This window comes from Atractosteus spatula, chromosome 27, assembly GCF_055471065.1.
Source record: "Atractosteus spatula isolate fAtrSpa1 chromosome 27, fAtrSpa1.hap1, whole genome shotgun sequence".
NCBI lineage: Eukaryota > Metazoa > Chordata > Actinopteri > Semionotiformes > Lepisosteidae > Atractosteus > Atractosteus spatula.
The window spans coordinates 10,774,984-10,799,335 of NC_142732.1; the positions used below are offsets into that span (position 1 = coordinate 10,774,984).

At 46.8% G+C, this 24,352-nt stretch overlaps 1 protein-coding gene across 1 annotated transcript in view; it reads left to right on the forward strand.

The window, feature by feature from the left end:
- taok1a (TAO kinase 1a) overlaps positions 1-21,333 on the forward strand; it is a 37,072-nt gene extending 15,739 nt beyond the window's left edge. Inside the window, exons 2-20 of the mRNA XM_088906677.1 lie at positions 276-513; positions 890-961; positions 1,835-1,936; positions 2,303-2,348; positions 3,387-3,483; positions 3,665-3,778; positions 5,500-5,591; positions 6,655-6,748; positions 7,017-7,098; positions 7,885-8,052; positions 8,270-8,473; positions 8,950-9,087; positions 9,305-9,541; positions 10,121-10,249; positions 10,905-11,108; positions 11,394-11,633; positions 12,679-12,891; positions 13,393-13,575; positions 13,807-21,333. Of these exons, the coding sequence (XP_088762803.1) occupies positions 382-513; positions 890-961; positions 1,835-1,936; positions 2,303-2,348; positions 3,387-3,483; positions 3,665-3,778; positions 5,500-5,591; positions 6,655-6,748; positions 7,017-7,098; positions 7,885-8,052; positions 8,270-8,473; positions 8,950-9,087; positions 9,305-9,541; positions 10,121-10,249; positions 10,905-11,108; positions 11,394-11,633; positions 12,679-12,891; positions 13,393-13,575; positions 13,807-14,328 (3,069 nt within the window). The 5' untranslated portion in view covers positions 276-381 and the 3' untranslated portion in view covers positions 14,329-21,333. The remainder of the gene's footprint in view (positions 1-275; positions 514-889; positions 962-1,834; positions 1,937-2,302; positions 2,349-3,386; positions 3,484-3,664; positions 3,779-5,499; positions 5,592-6,654; positions 6,749-7,016; positions 7,099-7,884; positions 8,053-8,269; positions 8,474-8,949; positions 9,088-9,304; positions 9,542-10,120; positions 10,250-10,904; positions 11,109-11,393; positions 11,634-12,678; positions 12,892-13,392; positions 13,576-13,806) is intronic.
- Positions 21,334-24,352: the final 3,019 nt, after the last annotated feature.

Genomic DNA, 24,352 nt, shown 5'->3' on the forward strand with positions numbered 1-24,352 from the left:
CCTGTAGCCAGAGGACGAGCTGGTCTGGTCTTTTTATTTTTAAGGGAGGGTGCATGTCTGTGTTGTCCAGTTTTTCTCAGGAATTCATTCTAGAAGTGGACTCTGGGGTCCAGCAGCAGATCCTGAGAATGAGCTGTGAAAGGTTTTGAGATCCCCGTTGCAGAATGAGATTGTGTACAAGCTGAAGCTGTCAGTTTCTTTGTGATGTTGGTCCGCGGCGGGAAGAGTGATTCCCTGCCATCGCCTTCTGGTCTGACGCTCTCTCCTCCTTGCAGGTGCCCATGCGAACGAGGCCTCGCTCCTGCAGATGAGCCAGCGGTCGGGGCGGCAGCGCAGTCGCACACCCAGATAGTCCCCGGCCCGGCTTGGCCTGGGAGCAGGATGCCCTCCACCAGCCGCGCGGGGAGCCTGAAGGACCCAGAGATCGCCGAGCTCTTCTTCAAGGAGGACCCCGAGAAGCTCTTCACAGACTTGCGAGAGATCGGCCATGGCAGCTTCGGGGCGGTCTACTTTGTACGTCCCTCCGTTATACTCCTGTCAGTCTGGCAGTGTGACTTGTCACTGCAGGTCCTACTACCCAAGAGAAGGAGCTTGGCCTGCACAGGACTCACTCGCTGTTCAACTACCTCATCGTTCTGTGAAGAGTTCTTGCAGCTTCTGTTGAGCAATTAGACCAGCTAAATTATAATGGACTCGACATTTACAGTGTGCTTAGAGTTAGTTTCTACATGGTTTATCACCGTAACGATTATCTATAAAGGACTGTATCATTAGCTTCAGTAGTCTTGCTCTGTTAAAATGAGTTGTGTTTTGTTCTAGTGGCTTTGCTGATGAAGCATTAATGGATTCCTCTCTGTCTTCTGTGTTTGTGTTTTGCCTTCTCCCACAGGCCCGGGATGGGCGGACCACGGAGGTGGTGGCCATTAAGAAGATGTCGTACAGCGGGAAGCAGTCCAACGAGGTCAGCGGGCAGGGCGTGGGTCACCGCCGGGGCAGTGAGAGCCCGATGGCCGCACTGTGCCCTTCTCTCAGGACACATCCCAGCAGGGCAGGCTGCCCAGTCCATCTCATGGAGAGCCATGGCCTTCATGCCGTTTACTCCAAGTTGTGGTGTTACTTCATCAAGCCCTTGAACACTCTGACTTTTTCCACATGGTTTTTACCTCTCAGTGCTGTTCATGAAGGGGTGCTGTTGAGTATCTGAGGGTTCAGTGGAAATGAAATCCAAGAGACCCAGTCTGTATTTTTAACAATCTGTCGTCTTGCACTTGAGAACAATAGGAAGTAACAAAGGCTGCTTTGTGTGCGAATTCAGAATGCGTTTTATCAGGTGTGGTGTTTTTCCTCTAGCCTGCTGTTGAGACTCATTGACCTCTCATTGAAGGAAGCTGATTGGGTGCTTGTAGTTCATTAGAGGATCTTGTCCAGTCACACATTTAAAGACACCAGGGTGTCGTCTTTAGCACACTGCTGGGTATGTTGTTCCAGACCCCCATAAAAGTGATTCAGTTGCTGTGCAGTTGTAAGGTTTATCTACCAGCAGACCTTGTGTAAGGCTTCTCGAATGAGGGATGTATCTTCAAATTTAAGTAGAGAAAATGAAGACAGAGTCAGTTGAAATCAGATTTTAACTGCTGGATTCCTAGAGCTGGCAAGCATTAGTGCTGCACTCCTTCACTCGTAACTTTCAGATTACTCCTAATCAGATTAAAGGCAAGAGGGGCTAGAGTGCGGGGCAGGCTGTCCTGAAAGATCTGTGTGCCAGTGTACGTGTTTGTCTTCATGCCTGGTCATTGCATTTAACTGTTCTTTTTTTGTTGCATTTGATCTGCAGAAATGGCAAGACATAATCAAAGAAGTAAAATTCCTGCAGAGGATACAACATCCTAACAGTATAGAGTATAAAGGATGCTACCTGCGAGAGCACACTGCCTGGGTGAGGCTGGATTTCATCTTTACCTCTAAAAGTCTGTGTGTCTCTCCCTCATTATATTAAAATAAATATTAATGTTCATATTGAACTTACAGGTTTGCCAAATTACTGCAGCTCTCTACTGAAACAAAGATGAAACGGCTCCCTCTGGTGTGCAGAACGGCTATACTACAGTTTTACTTTGCCTTGCTTTTTCCTGAGGATTAGAGTATTGCACATTTTTATATATTTCAGATTAGTGCAGATGTTTTGAGAGGGAGCAGCGAATGTGTGTTTGTGTGAGGATCTTGATTTCTGTGGTGTTGGGATGTGTACAGAACAGTTTGTTTAATTGTTTTCCTGATCCTCTCTTTGGTTTGTCCTCCACAGCTGGTCATGGAGTACTGTTTGGGGTCAGCGTCAGACCTGCTAGAGGGTAAAACTATTTCATTTTTTGTTTTAGTTGTTTGGCTGTTCCCGTGTCTATCGGTGCTGGGGGAGAAAAGAGCTGTTGTAACGAGCAGACCTTGCATTCTCAGGGCAGCTGAAATTCACAGCACTGCAGTACTGCTGGAAAGTGCCAGCAGAGCCATTTGAAGCTTCAGGGGTTACTTGCAAAAGAAAAGGCACAGAATAAGGCTGTGCTGGTATGGGCTGTTTTGGGTTGTTTTAAAAAAATGGTCATACTTGGGAGTTAATGTCACAGAGGACTGCAGTTTGTCAGGTGTGACAGAGCCCACAGATTCCTCAGCAGATGTCTTCAGCTCATAGGAAGGGTGTGGTGTGGGTGATGGAAGGAGGCATTCTGTCTGCCAACGTTAAAACAAGAACTTTGAAACTTGGGCTCTTAGCCTAAGCCCCTTCAGCTTTCAACTCTGGCCAGTTTTTGCCTTTTGATTGTTTTAGCTTTCCTCCGAACACCACAAACAAGTTTGTGACTTCTCTCAAAAAGGCTTTAACATTTTTTTACATCTATGTTTTAGCATAGGAAGATCGGCCACCTTACATGTGTTAATTTATCTGTGGATTGTCTCTGCTAATTTTTTAAATCTGGATATGTTAAAAAAAAGATTTATTTTAAACTTTTGAGTTTAAGATTAATAGTCTAATGTGTACTGTTTGCAAGTGTAAAACTGTCCTTTCTCTTGTTTTGATTTGGGTTGCACTGAGAAGTTCCATTCAGCTTTGTTAACATGTCAAAGTATTGCATCTTGAATCTTTCCAGCATCCTTAATGGCCACTAGTCTTATTTGGTTTGGATCTCTTAAACTACTCTTTAGCATGCAGCTGTATTTACAGACTCACAGAGTTTCTCACAGACTCAGAACTAATGTATATACTAGCAAACTTACATTTATGTGAAATTGGCAGGATGTTAAGTATACCACAAAAAGTGGATTGTAAGGAGCTACATGCACAGTTTACCACGCACCAGGCTCTATCAAGTGTTTTAACTTGAATCTGTTCTTTCCAGTTCATAAAAAGCCTCTACAGGAAGTGGAGATAGCAGCTATCACTCACGGTGCTTTGCAGGGGCTAGCCTACCTTCATTCCCACAACATGATTCACAGGTGAGTGTGGAGGGGGGCGGGGGGTTTGACTGCTGTCACTGAAAAGATCTAGTGTAACGGTAGTTTGGCAGGTACTGTTGTCCCTGGGCCAGGTGGCAGCATTCTGCTGAAGTTGAGAATGCCTTTCTTAATTTCTCATCAGGTAAGGATCATTAAAGCACTCTTCCTGTCTCTATTCCAGAGATATCAAGGCTGGGAATATTCTCCTCACGGAGCCTGGCCAGGTGAAGCTTGCTGACTTTGGTTCTGCCTCTATTGCCTCTCCCGCCAATTCCTTCGTGGGGACTCCATATTGGTAAGGGAATGCTGGGAGTGTGCAGTCCGGCTTCTGAGTTGTGGTGCTTGGCCATGCTTTACCGTCACTGTGCAGCACGTTGTATAGGACTTTTATACTTCTCCTTGACTGAATGTGCACGGAATAGTTCAGCAAGAAAAACACATTTTAGGGTAAATTTGTGTTTTATATTTTTATTCATTGTGATAGTGTCATCAAAGCTATAGAAAGGATCTCCCTGACATGGGGAACCCCCAAAGGGCAGTCTGAGTGGACGTGCAACATGAGCATTTTGCTAAAGTTCCTGTTGTAATTGGATCTGCTGTTAGTCAAAGACGGCAATGTAGACATTCTCCCTAAGTTAGAGGTGTGCTGGTTTAGGGAGGACATCACTCAAGACGGCATTTCTGATGTTTTTCAATGAATAAAAAGTGTAAGATTAAGGTGGGCACGTTTTTCAACATGCTTAAGTTCAGTGATAGTGACCTTTTCGATGATAGCTCCAGAAAGAGCACTCAGTATATTGAGTACAGTAATCAGTTTTACATGTGGAAGAAACTGGTGATAACTTTCAACTTCGATTGACTGTAATACCAAACCCTTAATGGCAGCTGGTACAGTATCTTGGCTCATGTGACAAGTGAGTAATGGTCAGTTTATTGAAACCACACTTTCCCAGTGCAGCCTGCGAAATAAACAGGACATGATTCACTGACTCGTGTGGTCTACTTCTCTTCAACACATTTCCAGCCTTGTTTCATTAACTGACTTGGCAGACCATTAAGCATGTAAATTTTTTAATGTGTTTTTCTTTCCACTGTCAGTGCTGTTTGGTAGGTGGAGAAGTAGAGGGAAAGGAAAGGGTGTACAAACCCCAAAAAAACACCCCTCATTAATTCTTGTCTCAGTCTTCGGTCAGGCCATCAACACCACACCAGTTCTCTGAGGGCTAGCAGTGACTCATTGCTGCATTTAAAAAATGAGATAAAATGTGTGAAAAACAGTGTAAAAAAACTAGTGACATGCTCAGCAGTGCAGCGGCTCGGGGGAGTCGTTTGGACATCGTATCCATGTTTAAGTATGACCATATCTGACTCCTTATCCCCTGGCATCTTCCAAAAGACAGCAGTAGGGCCAGGAGGGGCAGAGATAAGGGGCAGTGGGACAGGAGGTGGCCGTGCTGACCGCCCAAGAGTTCGCCACCTCAGATTTGTGTAAATGGAGTGCACAAAATGGGACTGAGGTGGCTCAGCCAGTGAATGTACTTAGTCTGGTGAGCAGACTGTTGCAGGCCGCAGAGGCTGCGGGGTCAAGTCAGAGCTGTGTCGCTGCCTGACTGTGACCATCCCAAACAGTGGTGCATAATTGACTGAGTGTGTCCAGGAGGGTTGGGCTCAGGTCTGCTGGGATACCCTCATCATTCCACACTGCGTTGACCACGTAATGTCAGAATTACTGTTTACAGTTGGAGCTACATCCACCTCCTGAAGACGCCTCCTCTCTGCGTTGACTGTTGGCTCTCGGTACTAAACGGACACAGGTGTCCTGACAGCTCATGTCTCAGCGCATGTTGTCCTCAAGCCTCCTGTTAGTACAAGACTTGGTGTGGTGGGTTAAATTGTGGTTTAGTGATGCCAAATCGTGAAGGGGTTTGGAGGTATAAGAAAGATAAGTGAAAACTCAAAAGGAAAGTGAAAGTAATTCCTGTTGTCAAACATCTGTTCTTCCTTGTCCCCACACAGGATGGCCCCAGAAGTGATCCTTGCCATGGACGAAGGGCAATATGATGGGAAGGTGGATGTCTGGTCTCTTGGAATTACATGCATTGAATTAGGTGAGGTGTCTGTCCCACACAGGGGCTGCAAACAGCTGGGTGTGTGTATTAGAGACATCACTGTGCCTGAGGTAGTGCCCTCCCTTTCTCTTTCTCTACCAGCATGTCTGTTTGGCTGTCTCTGTCAGGAGTGCATATAAAGTCATGTAACATTGATTTGAAAGCTTTCCTTTCAGGTACTTCTGAAGTTCTGAGTATTGAGAGCCATCACTTTCTGTGTAGAAATAGTCTAGCTTTTGTGTTTGTAGAATGGCTCTAGAACTAGCAGTGTCTCAGATTAGTACATTTCCCACAACACAGCATTCATACCCATTAATATCATGCTCTCCCCATGAACACTGAAACTATTTCTGAATGAGCCACAGGCCTTTTCAGTACTCTGTTGAGGGATCAGATCTAGTGTGTAAACAGTTCTGCTTCCTCTTATTTGGGTCCTTGTTCTAAAGGATGTTTGTTTTAACTTCAGGTTAAACCAGTTATTTCCTAGTACACCCTATCAATCTGTTCATATGTATGCATATGTCTACATAGTATGAGGTTTGATTAGTGCTTAAGAATTAACTAAATTCCATTTTTGACCATAAAAGAGCAAAAGACAATCTAGGAAAAACTTGTGCTATTTTACAGTGCAACTTTACATGCGGATTGGGGGAGGTTTGTGATGTTGATTTTACTTGGTAATTACCATTCATGCAGCACTGTTTAATGTGCGCATTGGTTAGGCCTGTTGAAATGAAAATGGAAAGCCGTGTTTGTCAATACTAAACACACAGGTGTTTTTTGATCCAACAGGCATAAAAAGGACTTGTTGTAACATCTTTACATTTCGGTTCTGAGCATTAAGGAAGCTATTAGCGTTAACTATACTATTGCACGTTTTACAAGAGAAATACATTGAGAAGAAAGATGTACTGAGCCAGCCCCTGTTTTTGTGGAGACTATTTGGCCAGGGTTGACGAGCACTGAGCTAAGCAGGTGCATTGCAGATCTTAGAAGTAGTAAGATGTGAGGGGTAGCATTGCCTGGCCTGAGATCTGAACCCCTGCTTCTCTTCTGATTTCAGCGGAAAGAAAGCCTCCGCTCTTCAATATGAATGCGATGAGTGCCTTATACCACATAGCGCAGAATGAGTCCCCAACGCTGCAGTCTAGTGAATGGTGAGTGTGCTCTATTCTCTTGCATTCTGGCTGCATAACAGGACTGGTTCCTGGCACGTTTTGTTTCAGACATATATATTCACTCTTCTCTCATGCCATCTACCTGCCTTTGGCTGCTTGTACAAATACAATTTTAAATTAGCCTCATGTCTTAAAAATAAAGTCTTTGAACATTCATCATGATTACAAAAAGGCCATGTTCTGCTTGGCAGAAAAACAAAGTCTCTGACTTAATAACTCTGCCCATCCTTCCGTTTGCCCCCCCCAGGACAGATTATTTTCGAAACTTTGTCGACTCTTGCCTTCAGAAGATCCCCCAGGACCGACCCACCTCTGAGGAGCTGCTAAAGGTAAGTGAGAAGCAGACTCTCACGTGCATCTCTCAGTCCTGCTGTTTCATTTGAAGAAGCAAACAGCGATAACATTATTCTTCTGCTATTAACACTGATCAGTCTCATATGCCCTCACTGCCTTAATATGGCTGAGTTCACCTTTTGCATTTTATATGGTTTGTATCGAGAAAGTGTAATTAAAGGGGACAGTGACATTTGCACTTATTAATCCAGTTCACAACAAGTACTGAGTGGATATTAATTTTGATTTGTACGTTAATGTGCCCTGTGTGTTACAACTGCACTAATGGAAGCACAACAGATGTTCTGTGGTTTGCAATTCACAATGCTGCTTCTGTCCTAACAAGTCTTTTGGGTACTGCTCAAGTCGTTCCCACCAACCTTCTGGCTGCAAGACTGCCCAAATGTTTCTAAGACACTGTGCAAGACCTGTCCAGCTTGTTTGAAATGAGTGCAGTGCTCTTCTGTTCTCTGCATTAATAAACTCTCTAATCATTTCTGTCATTTCAATCATGATTATTTGCATAGCTTAGACTTTATGGCTATAGTAATTGATTTTTTTCCTGTTAAAGTGATAGTTTGTCGATGTAATGCAATTCTGCTTTTGTATGTTGCATTCTGTAGATTTGTTTGATGGGACAGTAAGAGGAACTCAGGTTCCTGAGTCAGAAGTCCTGCTTTCTCCTGCTATGTTAAGCGTTAAAAGCCACGAAACTTGTCGCTGGTGTGTTGGGACTGTAGAATGTGTGGCTGTGACTCACTGTCTCCCCCTTGTGCCAACAGCATGCCTTCGTGCAGCGGGAGCGGCCGGAGACGGTGCTGATGGACCTGATCCTGCGCACCAAGGACGCGGTGCGGGAGCTGGACAACCTGCAGTACCGCAAGATGAAGAAAATCCTGTTCCAGGAGGTGCACAACGGGCCGGCCGCAGAGGCCCCTGATGAGGAGGAGGTTAGACCCGCTCGCTCTTCCTCGTTGTCCTGTAGCACGGGCCGCTCCAGCGTTCTTCATGGCTTCGTGACTGATACATGCCAGTCTGGTGATGCACTACACTGTACCATCTGTATACGCAGTGGGAAAGACCAAGACTGTTTGTTTCTTTCATTAGGTTTACTTGACATGCTTGATAAGTTTGCTCATTATACTTCCTCTGACTCTTTGTCCCCAGGAGCCCGAGCATGGTGTGGGCCGGACGGGCACGGTCAACAGTGTGGGCAGTAACCAGTCCATTCCCAGCATGTCCATCAGCGCCAGCAGCCAGAGCAGCAGCGTGAACAGCCTCCCAGATGCGGCTGACGACAAGAGTGAGCTGGACATGATGGAGGGTGACCACACTGTGATGTCCAACAGCTCCGTCATCCACCTCAAACCGGTGAGCTTGCTAAGCCTGGGCCAGCGCTCGGCGATGGACAGGCTTGTAGTTATACAGAAGGCAGACAAGTAGGCTGGAAGTGTCAAATCTATGTTTGTTTATATTCTGCAACCTTGACAGGGGTTACACAGTACCACACGAACAAAGGTCGGACTCCAAGTGTGCAGTTAGACTTCGCTGTGCATCCTCTCTCGGTTAAAAGGAGACCCCACAGACTCATATACTTACCCTGGGAGAGCAGAGGCTCTGAGAAGCCCACCTTGCAGAGCGCAGGGGCTTGACATTCTGCAAATGTAGGCATGGCTGCACAAAGTTCCTATGCTTAGGTTTCTAAATGACTCCGTATTTTGGAATTTTCTTAATGTGCAAAAAAACATGGCCTGCACGTGTTAGCCAAAATGCCGCAAGCTGCAGGGAAGGAGTGGAACCTGACACAGGCGACGGTTTGAGGACACAAAGGCTGTCTGTTGTTACAGGAGGAGGAGAGTTACCATGACGACCCCGATCCCCACAGCAGGCCATCGGAGCCGCAGTCCCCCCCGGCACAGACCCCACGGCACAAATCCCAGTACCGCAACCGAGAGCATTTTGCCACCATCCGCACTGCCTCTCTGGTGAGTCTCTCTCTCTCCCCCCCCCCCTTCTGACACTGCTCTCTCTTCCTCACACATCCCTTGTACTCTCCCTCCCTCTTTCTCACTCTTCCCTCTCCCTGTCTTTCACAGTCCTCGCTCCGTCTCTCCGTCTCACTCCGCTGTCTCTCTCTCTCCCTCTGCGTTCCTCTGCGCTCGGCCTCCCCGCAATGCTGCTCTCACTCCCTCCCCTGCGCAGGTGACCCGGCAGATCCAGGAGCACGAGCAGGACTCGGAGCTGCGGGAGCAGATGTCCGGGTACAAGCGCATGCGGCGGCAGCACCAGAAGCACCTGATGGCGCTGGAGAACAAGCTGAAGGCCGAGATGGACGAGCACCGGCTGCGGCTGGACAAGGAGCTGGAGACCCAGCGCAACAACTTTGCCGCCGAGATGGAGAAACTGGTGAAGAAGCACCAAGCCGCCATGGAGAAGGATGTACAGTATCTCCTCTTACTCTCTCTCTCTTTCATACTGTCATCCGGTGCTGCTGTTCTTGTACAGCTTGCTGCAGAATGAGCAGCATAGTCTGCCACTTCACTATTCAGTTTCAGCCAAGAGCTGTAAATCACCACATTGCATAGTGCTACCGTACAGGTCTGAAGCAGAGTTCAGGTTTTTCTGAACCCATGATTTGGGCTGTAAGTGATCAATTTAAAACATGATGCCAGTGCTGGCGTATCTAAGTACTTGTTACCTGAACGGTGTTGTATGAACAGGATTTCTGAAACAGTATTGCTGTGCTTTCCATATGCACTTCCTGATGAACCACACAGTCCACTTCCTTGCAGGTTTCCTCAAAACTGCTGTACTGTTTCCTCACTTGTGCAAACATGCGGCGCACTGTGCCCCACCATTTATAGTGTGTGGTGTAGTTAAGAAAAAGGACCTGTAGTCAGCGGTATCCAGTGTCTTTCTCCACTGGCCCCCTGTGTGGTGCCCTGAGTATATTAATGCACCTCCCTGTACTCCGTCTGTAGGACAGTGTGTGGTGATGATTGTCTGTGTTCTCTCTAGGCAAAGACCTTTGCCAACGATGAAAAGAAGTTCCAGCAGCACATCCAGGGCCAACAGAAGAAAGAGCTCAGCAGCTTCTTGGAGTCGCAGAAACGGGAATACAAACTGCGCAAAGAGCAGCTCAAAGAGGTACAGGTGCACTTCCCATGTCAAAGAGCAGCAAACAGAGCATTGCGAGGCTTCATTGCATTGGGCTTTGTTTGGGGTGGAAATATCTTCTCTGCATGCCAGTTTAACCATTGTTCAAGGATTCATGAGCTCTGTGTTAATAGACTTTGATAATCGCAGAAGTCCTTAGAGGCATGGGCAGCTGTGCTTATGATTTTGTAACCTGGTAATGCACTGCACACCTTGTGGTGAACACCAGTAACGTTACTGAGCTGTCACTGTGGGAGTGGGCTCATTTGTAGAAGTACTACTTTTTGTTGAGCCATAGTAAGTAGTTTTCACTCTTGAATAGATATCTTTATAGGCATCCTGTAATATCCAGCACCTGGTACTACATTGTACACAAGGTATTGTAGCTATATATTGATCTCAGCAGCAACACAAAATGAGACACCCAGCACTGTAGTGTTAACTCAAACTAATGATCATCTCTAATTTGATCAAATCTGTGATACAGTGATCAAATGTACAATATCATATTATCATGTTTTTTTCCAGCTTTCTGAGCATTAAGTAGAGCTTTAGACTGGCTGAGAAGTGACTGCTTTTAGCTTCAAACGCTCGTAGAAAACGAGAGAACCTGCTCCTCCGTGACTCTGTCTGGCTGTGGTTGCAGGAGTTGAATGAGAACCAGTCGACCCCTAAGAAAGAGAAGCAGGAGTGGCTGTCGAAGCAGAAGGAGAACTTCCAGCACTTCCAAGCCGAGGAGGAGGCCAACCTCCTTCGGCGCCAGCGGCAGTACCTGGAGCTGGAGTGCCGGCGATTCAAGCGACGGATCCTTATTGCGCGGCACAATGTGGAGCAGGATCTGGTGCGAGAGGTGAGGACGAGGCGCTGGGACGCTGGGGCACCTGTGCCTCCGCCTCTCTCTTCCCTCTTCTTTCCTCTCGTTCTCCCTGACTTTGACAGCCCTCACCCTACCTAGAGACTCCCTGGTTTTTACTTTCCTCTCACTGCCTTTCTTCTGCACAGATTTTCTTTTGCACGGCTTTCACGTTCCTCTCTCCCTGCCGCTCAGGGAGCGGAACGCGGCTTCGCCGTGTGCCGCTCGCTCGCTCCCTCGTCCGCACCCCTCTCTCAGTGCTGCCCCCTCTCTGCCCCTCAGGAGCTGAACAAGCGGCAGACCCAGAAGGACCTGGAGCACGCCATGCTGCTGAGGCACCACGAGTCCATGCAGGAGCTGGAGTTCCGGCACCTCAACACCATCCAGAAGATGCGCTGCGAGCTGATCCGGCTGCAGCACCAGACCGAGCTCACCAACCAGCTGGAGTACAACAAGCGCCGCGAGCGGGAGCTGCGCAGGAAACACGTCATGGAGGTCCGCCAGCAGCCCAAGAGCCTCAAGGTACAGGAGGAGCCCCGCTTCGCCATTGCCGGTTTCGTTTTTCATTTTTTTTCCCCTTTATCCCTGATGACTTACCATACAAATCTCAGTATTGGATGCGATTATGAATCATGAATTAAGATAAGATCACTCTATTGGCCATATACAATTTCTTGTGTTAGGAATTTGTCTTTTCACATACCCCAGCTTGCTCTCCATGAGACACACATACAGGGAGAGAAGCTGGGGGTCAGAGTGCAGGGTCAGCCATTGATACAGCACCCCTGGAGCAGCTGGGGTTAAGGGCCTTGCTCAGGGTCCCAATGGAGTAGGATTCCTCTGCCGGCAGCAGGATACGAACCGGCAACCTTCCAGCCACAGGCACGGATCCTTAGCCACAGAGCCAGCGACCTGCCCTCCCCCCCGGTGGTCTTTTAATTGTTTATTAATCGGTTATTTATTAAAAGACTGATAAACGCTTTCTGTCATGAATCCCTTCTCCTTTGTGCATCCACTTTGCATGTCCTATGTTGAGATGATTTGGGCTTCTGTTAATCCCGCAGCTGTTTTCAGGCTTTGGCTGAATGAGTTTAGTAACTCTGACACGCCAGGACATGACAGCCAAGTCATGATTTCTAGGACATCCCGTTTCTTCTTCCACCCGATGTACCATCTGTGTAGTTTAGAAGTTGTTTTTTTCTCTGCCCTGTTGTATATTTCTTCATTTCAGCTGTAGTCAAACTGTTTTCTTATACTATATTAGAAAATAGATGTTATAGTGCATTACAAGTTGGTATATACAAAGACTTTATACGTGATTGGGGTATTATGTTTTTGTGGAAAAATCAAGCCATATTCCCAGGTGAGAACATGTATTGGGTCAAAAAGTATCAACATTAACTCATACAATGCTTTCCATTCGAAGATCACACTTCACTTTTCTTGAAGGGAACAAAGATCTTAGAATACAATTTACTTCAGCATGTATGTCCACTCTTCTCATTTCCTTTTTGAATTGTTTGAAGTATATTGACCAGCCCTGTCTCTTTGTGCATTTGCATGTCAGTCTAAGGAGCTGCAGATTAAGAAGCAGTTCCAGGACACCTGTAAGATCCAGACCCGGCAGTACAAGGCACTCAGGAACCACCTGCTGGAGACAACGCCCAAGAGCGACCACAAGGCGGTGCTCAAGAGGCTGAAGGAGGAGCAGACCCGCAAGCTGGCCATCCTGGCTGAGCAGTATGACCACAGCATCAATGAAATGCTCTCCACGCAGGCCGTGAGTGATAGAGGGAGGCAGGGGACCCCGCAGGAGCTAGGGAAAATAAGGATGGAAGAAACAGAGGGGGGCAGAGGGAAGGGGGGAGGTATGGCATTAGAGAATGAAGGGATAGAGTGAGAGAAAAAGCAAAGGGAAGGAAAGCTGAAGGGGACAGAGAAGAAGGGAATTACTTTGGGGTCCAAGGCAGTGAGTAACAGGAAGAGCCGGACTGTGATGGATTGGAGGGAGCAGATGGGAACAGAGGAGGCTGTGAACCCATATAGGTAGAAACATTTCAGCCCATTGATGCAGAGCTCTGTGAGTAGATAGCAGCTGGAAGGCTGGTTGTGTACCTGTAGAGAGAGAGGGAGAAGAGCATGCCCACAGCAAGATACTTCCTACGCAAGCTTTTAACTCTCTGTGGAGAGTGAGGTTTGGATATACTGTGGTTCCTGGCACAGGCTGGCTTGTGATGGTGTGTCTTAGGAGTTGTCCTGACTCCTCCTCTTCTCTGCGTAGCTGCGTCTGGATGAGGCTCAGGAGGCGGAGTGTCAGGTGCTGAAGATGCAGCTGCAGCAGGAGCTGGAGCTGCTCAATGCCTACCAGAGCAAGATCAAGATGCAGACCGATGCCCAGCATGAGCGCGAGCGAAAGGAGCTGGAGCAGAGAGTGTCGCTGCGCCGCGCCCTCTTGGAGCAGAAGGTGGGCGTCCCTTCTCTGCCAGCAGGGGGTGGTAGCGGTTTAATTCTAAACTCGGGTTTGCAAATGCTGTGAAAAAGGAGGATTCTTCAGTGCTCTTAGTAGTGTTAAACACAGTTTCTCTCTCCACCTCTGTCACATTAAGAACAACAAGCCAGTAAAGCGCTTATCTAGAACGGGTAACTAGGAATCAAGTTTGTGGCTCATCGTCCTTCGCCCTGCCCTCTCCCGCAGATCGAGGAGGAGATGCTGGCCCTGCAGAACGAGCGCTCGGAGCGGATACGCAGCCTGCTGGAGCGCCAGGCCCGGGAGATCGAGGCCTTCGACTCGGAGAGCATGCGCCTGGGCTTCAGCAACATGGTGCTGTCCAACCTGTCCCCTGAGGCCTTCAGCCACAGCTTTCCTGGGGCCCCCAGCAGCTGGTCCCACCATCAGGCTGGCTCCCAGGGGCCACACTGGGGCTCAGGGGGGCATCACGGCCATCACCACCATCACCACCACTCGGGGTCTGGGCAGGTGGGGGGTCCCCCGCAGGCATGGGGCCACGCCATGCAAGGAGGGGGCCCTCAGCCTTGGGGGCACCCTTCCTCTGGGCCCCTGGGGGCTGTGCCGAGGAGCGGGGGGGGCATGGGAGTGCGAAACAGCCCCCAGGCGCTGCGGCGGACAGCCTCCGGGGGGCGCACTGAGCAGGGTATGAGCAGGAGCACCAGCATCGCCTCGCAGATATCCAATGGGTCGCATCTGTCCTACACATAGAGCGCCCCCACGCTCCAGGCGACACCATGCCAAGAGGGTAGGGTCCTGCTGCAGGGTCGGGGGGAGACCACGGGGCACAGGAGGGACAGAGGGGATGAGGACCTCAGCTTTCTCTCTCCTTCTGTCCCTCTTTCTCTTCCATCATCTTGCTGTATGCTTACATACGGACACATTGTGATGGACACACATTGCTCACACCACAAAGAGAAAGTATGATTGTTCTGTATTTTTGAACAATAGACCTATCTATAGACCAATTTAAACAGGCTAATATCATTTTGTTTGATGTGTGTGTGTGTGTATATATACACAGATATATGGGATGATTGCAAACAATGCACTATATCAGTGGAACAAAATTTTATCGATTTTGCATTGTGAGCTCCACTCAGCCCTCCAAGGTAGCACTTTATAACCAGCTGGTGGGGCTGTTGCGTTGGCCAAGGGGATTTTTAAAGATGTTTACGCTCCTTACTTGATTTTTTTGATCAGCATATATAGTCTGATAGAAATTTCTTATTTTTCTCTCCTGTGGTGAATTGTTGCCGAATCATTTTGTTTCTGTGTGTATATTATACACATGCCTTTAGTTTATATGTATAAGAAACCACTGCCCATGCTTACACTAATGTCACACAGAAACCACTGCCGGAGGTGTAGGTCTCTGTACATCTACTATATGTGCTCCATGCTTATGAAGTCTCAGGTTTGGCTCTAGTACAAGAGAGGACAGTATGGTTGACAGAGCCTGTTCAGAATTTCTTTTGGGAAGCCGAGGTTCAGCTGGCAAAGGTCATCCAGGGGCAGAGCTGATGGCCACCTGCAGAGCCACACGCAGATGTTTCTAGTGGTTTTTCGGAGGTTGTGCAGTGCTGTCAGTGTGCAGTGACCGAGTAGCAGGGCTAAAGCCCCTTCTGGTTCCCGTTGTATCTCAAGACCTTCAGCAGACCGATGGATCTGCACTCCCTCCTCCTCCCGTATGCCAGCAGTATAACAGAGGCAACGTGACAGGTAGCAGCTGTGTGTGCGTGCGCTGTTGTTGGATCATCTCCTTTTTTCAGGGTCTTTGACAGTTAGGGTTGTGCTTCATTCAGGGTGCAGTGCTTGTAATGGTTAGTGAGGCCTGGATTAAAGTAGGTGTCCTGTTCATCAAGCAAAGGCAGAGAGGGGTGGTGCCCACCATGTGATGAGCTTGATACCCCTGGAGAAGAGCTGCAGGGGAACCGCTCCAGTCCTGTAAGTACAGGGCAATTTATCTCTTTTTTTTTTTAAGTGCGCATCTCATTAGACCTTATAAAAATAATTGGGCGTCTTTATGTAAGGACTGCCCAAATAGTTTAAGACCACAAAATCTTGTAACCATCGATCAGCAGATAGCGTCTGAAGAATATGTGCTTGCTGTTTTCAGGCTTACCAGTGAGTTGTTATCCAGAGGACTGGAGCAGGGTGCCTGCAGAGCTTGCCCGTCTGCTTTGGAAAGTTGGCAGGGGGTCTGAGTGGGTAGCTGGTCCAGATTAAAGCTATTTACTGGGCGATTTGAGAACCTGGCATCTGTGCCTAGAAGAGACAGTCATGCCAGTTTGTCCATGTGGTGGTAGCAGTTAATATTGAAAACTGATGGCATCCTAGTGTGTACTGTTATTGAAAAGAGCAGTCCTGTGCTGAGCTGTCTGAGGAAGTGACAACAGCAGGGGCTCAGGGATCTTCGCTGGCAAAAAGTTTTATGGAGATCAGAATTACCCACTGCTTATTTTTTTATCATTATTGTTTTTTCCTGATTTCACTGCAATTAGAGAACATGAATTGAAACATCTGGGCCAATGTTCAGATTGGCCACTTCTCAACTTGATGCGTTATTATAGATTATAGAGACACTGGCTAGAAACCTGTCAGATTCTCTTGAGATGATTTTACTGGTTTAAAGCAGCTCTGCAACATGAGCAGAGCGAAAACACAATTAGAAACAGGCTTTGTTTCCAGTAAACGATTTGAAATATTAAATTATGACGTGACGTAATCATTTCTGCTCAAACCCGCTATGCTGTGCAACATCTTAGACAGCACAGATGAGTGCTGTCAATGCATAGTGTAGAGTAATTTTATTAAAGCATTAAAAGGTCCTATGCCATACACTACATAGCCAATCAGACGGTTGAGTTTCAACCAAAGCTAATTCAAGTGTCAAGTCACAACACAGAATATGCCAATTGCAGAAAGTTCTGAACAGCTGTGATGGAGACTGTCATAGCACCTCAGTCTCAGTGCTGCAGCCTGCTGTTCTTGGGCAAGCAGCTACAACTCTCTGAGCCAGGCAGTCTCATCTGGCTGCAGGCTGGAGCAAGAGCTGCCTCAGTGTGGCTCTGGCATTGAGGAGCTGCACATGTTGAGCTGCTCAGGCCGGGCAGCACTTAAAGTGGCAGCTGTGTGAATGTGAAACGTTTTTTGCTGCTGTTTTTTTTCTCAGTAGATTAGGGTTATTTCTTTAGATACGTCAAACTTGCAACTTTTATGCCATATTTGGGTGCACAGGACTGAATGTGCGAAATTTACACTGAAAGGCTGCGTAGATGTGCTTTATTCAAGAATACTCTATATGAACACTAGGTGTAGTAAAGTCTTTAGAATTGTAAATAAAAGCACTAAAACTTCACATTTGTACATGTGTAGAGTGTCAGATTGTCACTGACACATTTGATCATTTCTGACCTGGATTACCTGAGCCAATTCCTCTTCAGAATGTCATTCATTTCTTAAAGAGATTATTGATAATGCAGAGCAAAAGCTGTTCATTTCTGCTCATTTTTAATTATTATTTTTAAATACTGAGTGGAAAAAGCTTAAACGTTGGGGGGGAAAAAATGTTAGTTAAATCCTATAATTTATTTTTGACATTGGGATTTTCCTGCTTCTGTTCTCTCCAGGTGCTAGTAAACGTGCTGAAAGGCAGTGTGTGAGGTGCTCGCTCAACAGTATTCATACAGAAGGACGCCCTAATTACACTCTTCCCCTTTTCCAAGTCTAGGCCAAACACACAGCCGAAGCCTGCTCATTCCAGTGCCATAGAGAAAGATTCTTTGGAGGTTTAAAAATAAATTCTCACTGCTCCAGCACTGCTGGTCTGCAGCCCGGAGATATGCTGCCTCTCCCGGGTGGGACTGTGGGTTTTGCCCAATTCTGCCACCTTAAAGTCTTTTGAGAAGTCTTAATTTTCAGCTAGAACGCTACGGACATTTTCTTGCAAGAATGGAAAAGGTCAAAGCATACTTTGCAGCGCCGGTTGGGCTTCCTCTGTTCTAGGCCAGGAATGAAAGTACCATAAAGTGAATTACATCTTTAACTCCGGCCTCTGCCAGCTGTCACTGTCAAGCACTTTGAGAGGGAACCGTTGCACTGTGTTCTTTCCAGTTTGCTGAAACACTGGCCCTGCAGCCTAGCCACCAGATCAAGAGCAGAAGGACATCTAGCAGGATTCTCTCTAGCAACGTGCCAAAATCCTTCTGCCAAAAACACTAAGATGAACTGGCTGAGCCATGAAGGATGAGGCCATAGAGGTGGGGCAGTACAGTAGTCAGATCACACCAGGGCTTCGAATACAAGTTGGTATAACAGGGAAGAATTGAACTGAGCAGCGATTTGTTCAGCATTAACCCAGTACTTTGCCATAGGATATAATAAAATATTGCAGTTGGCTGCACTTTGTAGCTTGCCACCAGAATCTGCTGTTTTATAGGTTATGTAGGTACACAGAAAGGGTAACCATTGCTTTGACACTTTAAAGTGACTTTGAAGCCTTGAAGACAGTGCCATTAGAAGTTGATCGAATATACAGTAACTTGACATTAACTCTGCATGGACTCATCCGACTCATTACCTATAGACTGCTGAGCAATATAGTGTGGTTGAAGCAACTGGCAGCCAGTTCCTGTGATATTTGATGTGAGTATTGAACAGTAGCCAATGGGTTAACAAGGCAGTTTGTGGAAGTGATGGAGGCCACCTGTACATCACATCTTTGCCTTGTTGCTTGTTAAAATCCTCAGGAATGATGCTCACAGATAAAAGAATGACTTGAAGCATGTTATTGACAGCATAATACAGTGCCTTGATGGGCTATGGCCAGACCGAAGCACTTTAGACAGTATAACAATTACAGGATGCCAAGATTATATTAAACAAGCCCAATGACAGCAGCCAGATATTGGCAGGGGATGGGCTTGGAGAGAGGACAGATTAGCACAGGATGAATGTAGTGTTTGGGCAGGGTTTGTACAGGTCATAGCGTTAGAATTGGGTATGTCATTGAGGATGACATGACTGAATTTGTATCTGAGAAAACAATATTTTAAAAGTTACGGACCTTGAAATTTAGAGACGGTTGTTTTTTCGAGGAGACGATTTTGCATACTGGTGCTAGGTGGTGGAAGTTTATGTGGAGGTGATTGTTTGGTAAAAGCAGGTTTTAGTTGTACAGAAGGATAAAAAGGAGTGGCAGGAAATTTTGGAGACCGTAAGTGTGCCATTAGAAGCCCTGTGTCAGTGAAAATGCCTCGCTGCTTCAGTATGTGTCAGTGCAAGAATTCAAAAGGAAGAATAAGCTGTCTGGATTGCAGATACTGTAGCATTATTCAACAGACCAGTCAGACTTTTCTCAGTCTCACCGGTATGTTACTACTGGTTTACTCGACATTCAACTGTTGGCTTGTTTGACTTCTCAGTAGCTAATGGAGAGAGAACAGTGAGATGTTCTGCGTTTCTTGGAAAGCACGGTACTGTCGACTGCACTGGGCTTGAAGTAGGAAGGGAATGTCCTGGGTACTTGAGTGCGATTCCTTTTGTGGGTTTATATGATTTTTACTTTGTCACTTTACAGAATATAATTGGTCATGTGAGCAGGTTTGACCCCATATGAACTGACCACTGCTGTACAGCTTTTCTGTATTTACAGCTCCAAATTTGTTCTTGACAAGCTCAGACAAGCTGTTTTGAACAGTTTTTAACCAATGTGTAAATTAAAGGGAGGTTTTAAAAATGCTATAGCGAAAGATGAAATGCACTGGGATTTTCGAAACTGCAGGCTGCCGCGTCTGTATCCATAAATATGTGCTCGGAAAAACATTTTCCGGATTTCTTCCTAGGGCTTAGAGGGTAACAGAAAAGCTAAAGCTTTCTCTTGGAAATAAGCAGTTCCAGAGTAGGAATATATGGTGGTTTCATGCAATAAGCCAAAAAATGCATGGTTTTAGGAAAATTGAGAAATAAAATTAGTTTTATTATCCCTTTACCGATGCCAAAAAAAATGTCAGAAGTGCATATCAATGCAAAACCTTCAGTTGTCCTATGTACAGTACTGTGCCAATGTTTGGATTATTTTGGTGAAATTTTAACTTTGTTTAAAATTACTTTTGTGTTCTTGTTTTTGTAATGCATAATGTTGAAACATTAAAACCAAATTGTCAAACTAGATGCAGGAATTCTATACCAAATGTCTTTTACAGCTTTCCATACATTTTTTTTTTGTTGGGTGCCTCTTTGTTTTTGGTTGTGGGTTAAGTCCTGTAGACCCCAGTCAAATGCACACTGGGACTCAGTATTCGGGCACTTTCAGCACCAGCTTCCATCTTGCTGTGTCTGGTCTGGATGATCAGATTGTTGGAAGAATTTAGACGAGTAATAACCCAGCCCCGTGCACAGTATTGTACATGCATGTGAGACGTTTTAAGCGTCTGTGTCGATCAGCAATAGTAGTGTGCATGAAAGGCATTAGATACTGTGATTTTTCTTATTTCAAGTCAGAAGCCTGTCGCTGTGTGCTATGTGCAGGCAGCGCTAGCTGGGGCCGCAGTTGGAGCTCGGGGCTATGTGCTATTGCAGGCAGTGCTAGCTGGGGCCCACAGCTGGAGCTCGGGGCTGTGTGCTATTGCAGGCAGCGCTAGCTGGGGCCCGCAGCTGGAGCTCAGGGCTGTGTGCTATTGCAGGCAGCGCTAGCTGGGGCCCGCAGCTGGAGCTCGGGGCTGTGTGCTATTGCAGGCAGCGCTAGCTGGGGCCCGCAGCTGGAGCTCGGGGCTGTGTGCTATTGCAGGCAGTGCTAGCTGGGGCCCGCAGCTGGAGCTCGGGGCTGTGTGCTATTGCAGGCAGTGCTAGCTGGGGCCCGCAGCTGGAGCTCGGGGCTGTGTGCTATTGCAGGCAGCGCTAGCTGGGGCCCGCAGCTGGAGCTCGGGGCTGTGTGCTATTGCAGGCAGTGCTAGCTGGGGCCCGCAGCTGGAGCTCGGGGCTGTGTGCTATTGCAGGCAGTGCTAGCTGGGGCCCGCAGCTGGAGCTCGGGGCTGTGGGCCGTAGGCGGCGGGTGTGGTGAGCAGCCATAGCCGGCAGTGGTTTCGTTCAGCAGGTGTGCTCTGCCCAAGTGCTCCTCGGTCCTCTCTTGAACTTCCCTGCCAGTTCAGCTCTCTGTTACCCGACTGAGCCCTTAACTGAGCTAGGGGCCTGCTCAGTCAGGCCTCGTGGCCAGGTCTCAGGTCTTTGAATCGTGTAATAGAGCTCGCCTGCAGGTTCAGTGGCTCCGCTGGGATAGAAACCAGGTGACCGAGTGGCCTTCAAGGCTGGGACAGAGAAGCCCTTCTTGATCTTTCTGGGCAGTGGTTTCACACACCCCCTCCACTGACACCTCCTCTCTCCCCCAGGGCCCTGGCAGGGCTCAGCCGCGCAGCGTTTCTCCTGGGTGGGTGGGTGTTGCTGGTGTTGCCCCTGCAATGTCCCTGCAGTGTCTCCCCCCCCCCCCCCCCCCCCCATCTCCCCAGCCCTCCCATACCCCAACGCCTCAGGCTGCGTCTAGAGACACCGCGAGGACACTTGAGTTACAGCTAAGTTAAAATGCAGTTTAGGGAGAAGAATATTCTCAGATCTTTAATGTGGGGAAAAAGATGTTGATATATAACGTTACAGACAGTATGGGTGGGGTGTATAGGAAATGTTTATATTGTATATTTAGAATTAAAAGAAAATTAAAAATTGAAATTAACTGCTTGTATTGTGAAGACATTAAACAAAAGAGAAAAATACTTGGTTTCTAACATTAATATTTAAAAGAAAAAAAAGAAACACAAAAAAAGAATCTTATTGTTGTATATGATGTAGTCTGTACAGGGAGAGAGATGTTTCCCACAGAGAGACTAACCCAGCTGGCTGGCTCTGTATCCGCCAGCCTGTTCACTTTGCTGATCTGCCACCTGTTCACCGCTTTCTCACTCCCTCGCGCCGCTGTCTTTCCTCCTGCTCTCTGCCTCTGCGGGCCTCATGATGTTATTCAGAACGTTCTTCCGTTTCCACTCTTGTCAGTCTTGTGTGGCTCTGCTGCACTGTTCTCATCTCTCAGGATTGTTTTTTTTCCTACCAGAATCATTGCGCATTTTGGCCAAGAATCTGTTGTAGCCACTGTCCGCCACAAACTAGGGAAGAAAAGGATTTCCCTATTGAAGGGAGTGGGGTGTTGGAAAGGCAGTAGATTTGCCAGTCTAATGAAAAACTGCCTCTTTGGTGTCGCTTAAGTACTCCCCACCTCCTCCTCTTCTCTTCCTTCAGAGAAAACACCTCCCTTCCTCCACAGAGAGGTGGTGGCATCGGGGGCAGCCCACAAAGTTCACAGTTCAAAGGTAAGGGGGTTTGACCAATCAGAAACCAGATATGTTTTTTTTAAAACGCTGTTTTATTTTCATTTAAAGCCAGGATGTGAAAGAAAACACAGGAATAGTTTTAACATGTCTTGAAATAATTTATTGCTGTTTGGAGTTTCCTGTGCTTTTATCTAAAACGTCACTTTTGTATACTGTAATGAGATATTTAAACTGTACTACTCTTTTTAAAAAGATGTTTGAAACCAGCGGTGCATGAGGCATCTCCTAACAAACCAGTTTTTTAATCTCTGGATTAGAAATGCTATACTCGGCTATATTATACTCTAGGCAGTCAAGTTGAATAAATGGGGATCTGGATGTTCTCCTGCTTTCCCCCAAAAGAGCATAACTGCAGGTTAAATTGGCAGTTCACTGCTGCCCAGGCTCCAGCTTTACAGTCAAGTCTCCTGAGCCCCACTCGCCATAGCAGTGTACTCATTACCTTTGATAAAACCTGTCCAAATTCTGGTTTTTAATCATAGTTGTGATAATCACAACAACAAAAAAACTGTAGCTGGTATTTCTTAACAAATGGGGACATTTATCTAGTGCATCTGGAAGCACAGAGGAGACTGAGACAGGTGAATATTTGCAGCCTTCCCTAGACTAAGAGCACAGGACTATTGGACTGTCCCTGTAGAGTGGCAGAGTGCAGCTCTAGCAGACGAACATGCTCTATTTAATAGCAAATTAAATGCTTCCCTTTTGCATGTGGTGGGGTGATTAGCTTGTGCCCAAAGGTTTTAAAATGACTACAGTTATTTAGTAAAATTAGACATTTTTAACGGTAGCTTCCTCTACAATCCACTGAGCCAACGGTTTCTATATAGAAATATGTAGCTGCTCAAGAGCCAAGCACTTTAAAAACAACCTTTTTAGACAAGTGCATTTTACTGATGGTTACAATTTAGCGCCATCATGTGGATACGACTCCATTCCTAGGCTGATTGAGGTTAATGCAGGTTCTGAATAGGCTCTGCAGTGCAAGGCGGTGTTAGCCTGGCGAAAGGCAGGGCACTCCGAGTATCAGACCTCTGCTTTGATTGATGCTGTTGCATCCTATCGTTTTTGTTGGATGAAATAATGAGGTGGCCAGCGTTTCCAAGAGTCACTTTCCTAATCAAAGCTGACAGGCCTGAAAGCAGCTCAGTGAAGTGTATGATGTTAGCACTGCCTTCCCTTCAGTCTGACATTGGGCCAGTTGGAGCCGTCAGGGCCTCTTCCTTCAGCAGCTGAAACACTAGACGTTTCCGAGTCAGGAACGCCAGGACATTTTCAATGAGACTGTACCCCAGTATTGTAGGTGAAATCCCGCCTACTGATTGGCCAAACGCCCCTGCTGTGGTTCCTGTCTGTGGTGCTGCTCTGGAATCCTTACCTACCTTTTCCGCCAATGGAGGGGGGGTGTTGGGGGGGGGAGTGCTTTTTGGGCAGAAAGGGGGGCAGGGGAATTTAGTTCTGTACAGTGTATTTGTCAGTATTCTGCCATTTATTTTTTTTTCCTGGTTCAACATAACATTACAGCCCATATTATAACCTGTATTAAATGTATAGATTGTGAATCTGTTACTGAATGTCGGAAAGAGGATTACAAAAATAAAATAAGTGAATTAAAGCGACAGAGGAAAAAACAACAACTTTAGGGTCATGTAATATTTTGTTTGTAATTACTCCTTCGTATTCACGGAGGATACTGGACAAAGAATCAACTGTAATAAAGTAATTTTAGTACAAATGGCTCTGCCTGATGTTTTCCTGGCCTGGAGAGGCTGCCTGAGATGTTCTGGGGAGTGAGCAGACAGCTCCAGCGGGGCCTTTGTGTAGTCTGTGGGCCTCAATGTGAGTGTGTACTTCCCCCAGCCTGCTGCACTGGCGTCACGCTCCTTCGTTTGAACACAGCTGACTCATCTCGGGCTCCTCACTTGTGGTTTGAATTGTTGGTGACACGACTAAGTGATGCACACTGACGTGACTTTGATCTCTGCTTTAATCCAGTGGTAACAACCACCAGGGAAACCATGAAGGACCATGAAGACAAAGATTTGAGAAGTCCTGCGCTTGGCTGCTCATTGTGCTGTTACATATTATATAGAACTGATGCAGGCTAACTAAAAGAGCCATAAAACATTCTCGATTCGACCTCACCAATATTTTAACAGCACATGGTCTCCAGTGTTGACAACTCTCCTGTTTGTTGTCTCTGGGCAATGGGTACCACGGCTTTACAGCCTGCCAGTGTAGAAGCAGCTCGTCTAACCCCTCAGTACAGCCCTGAGGTCACCACCTTTACACTGGTGCAGTAAATCACCTTTCTTCTCTTCCGTTCTGTGTTGTATGGAAAAGAGCAGCTCTGAAAG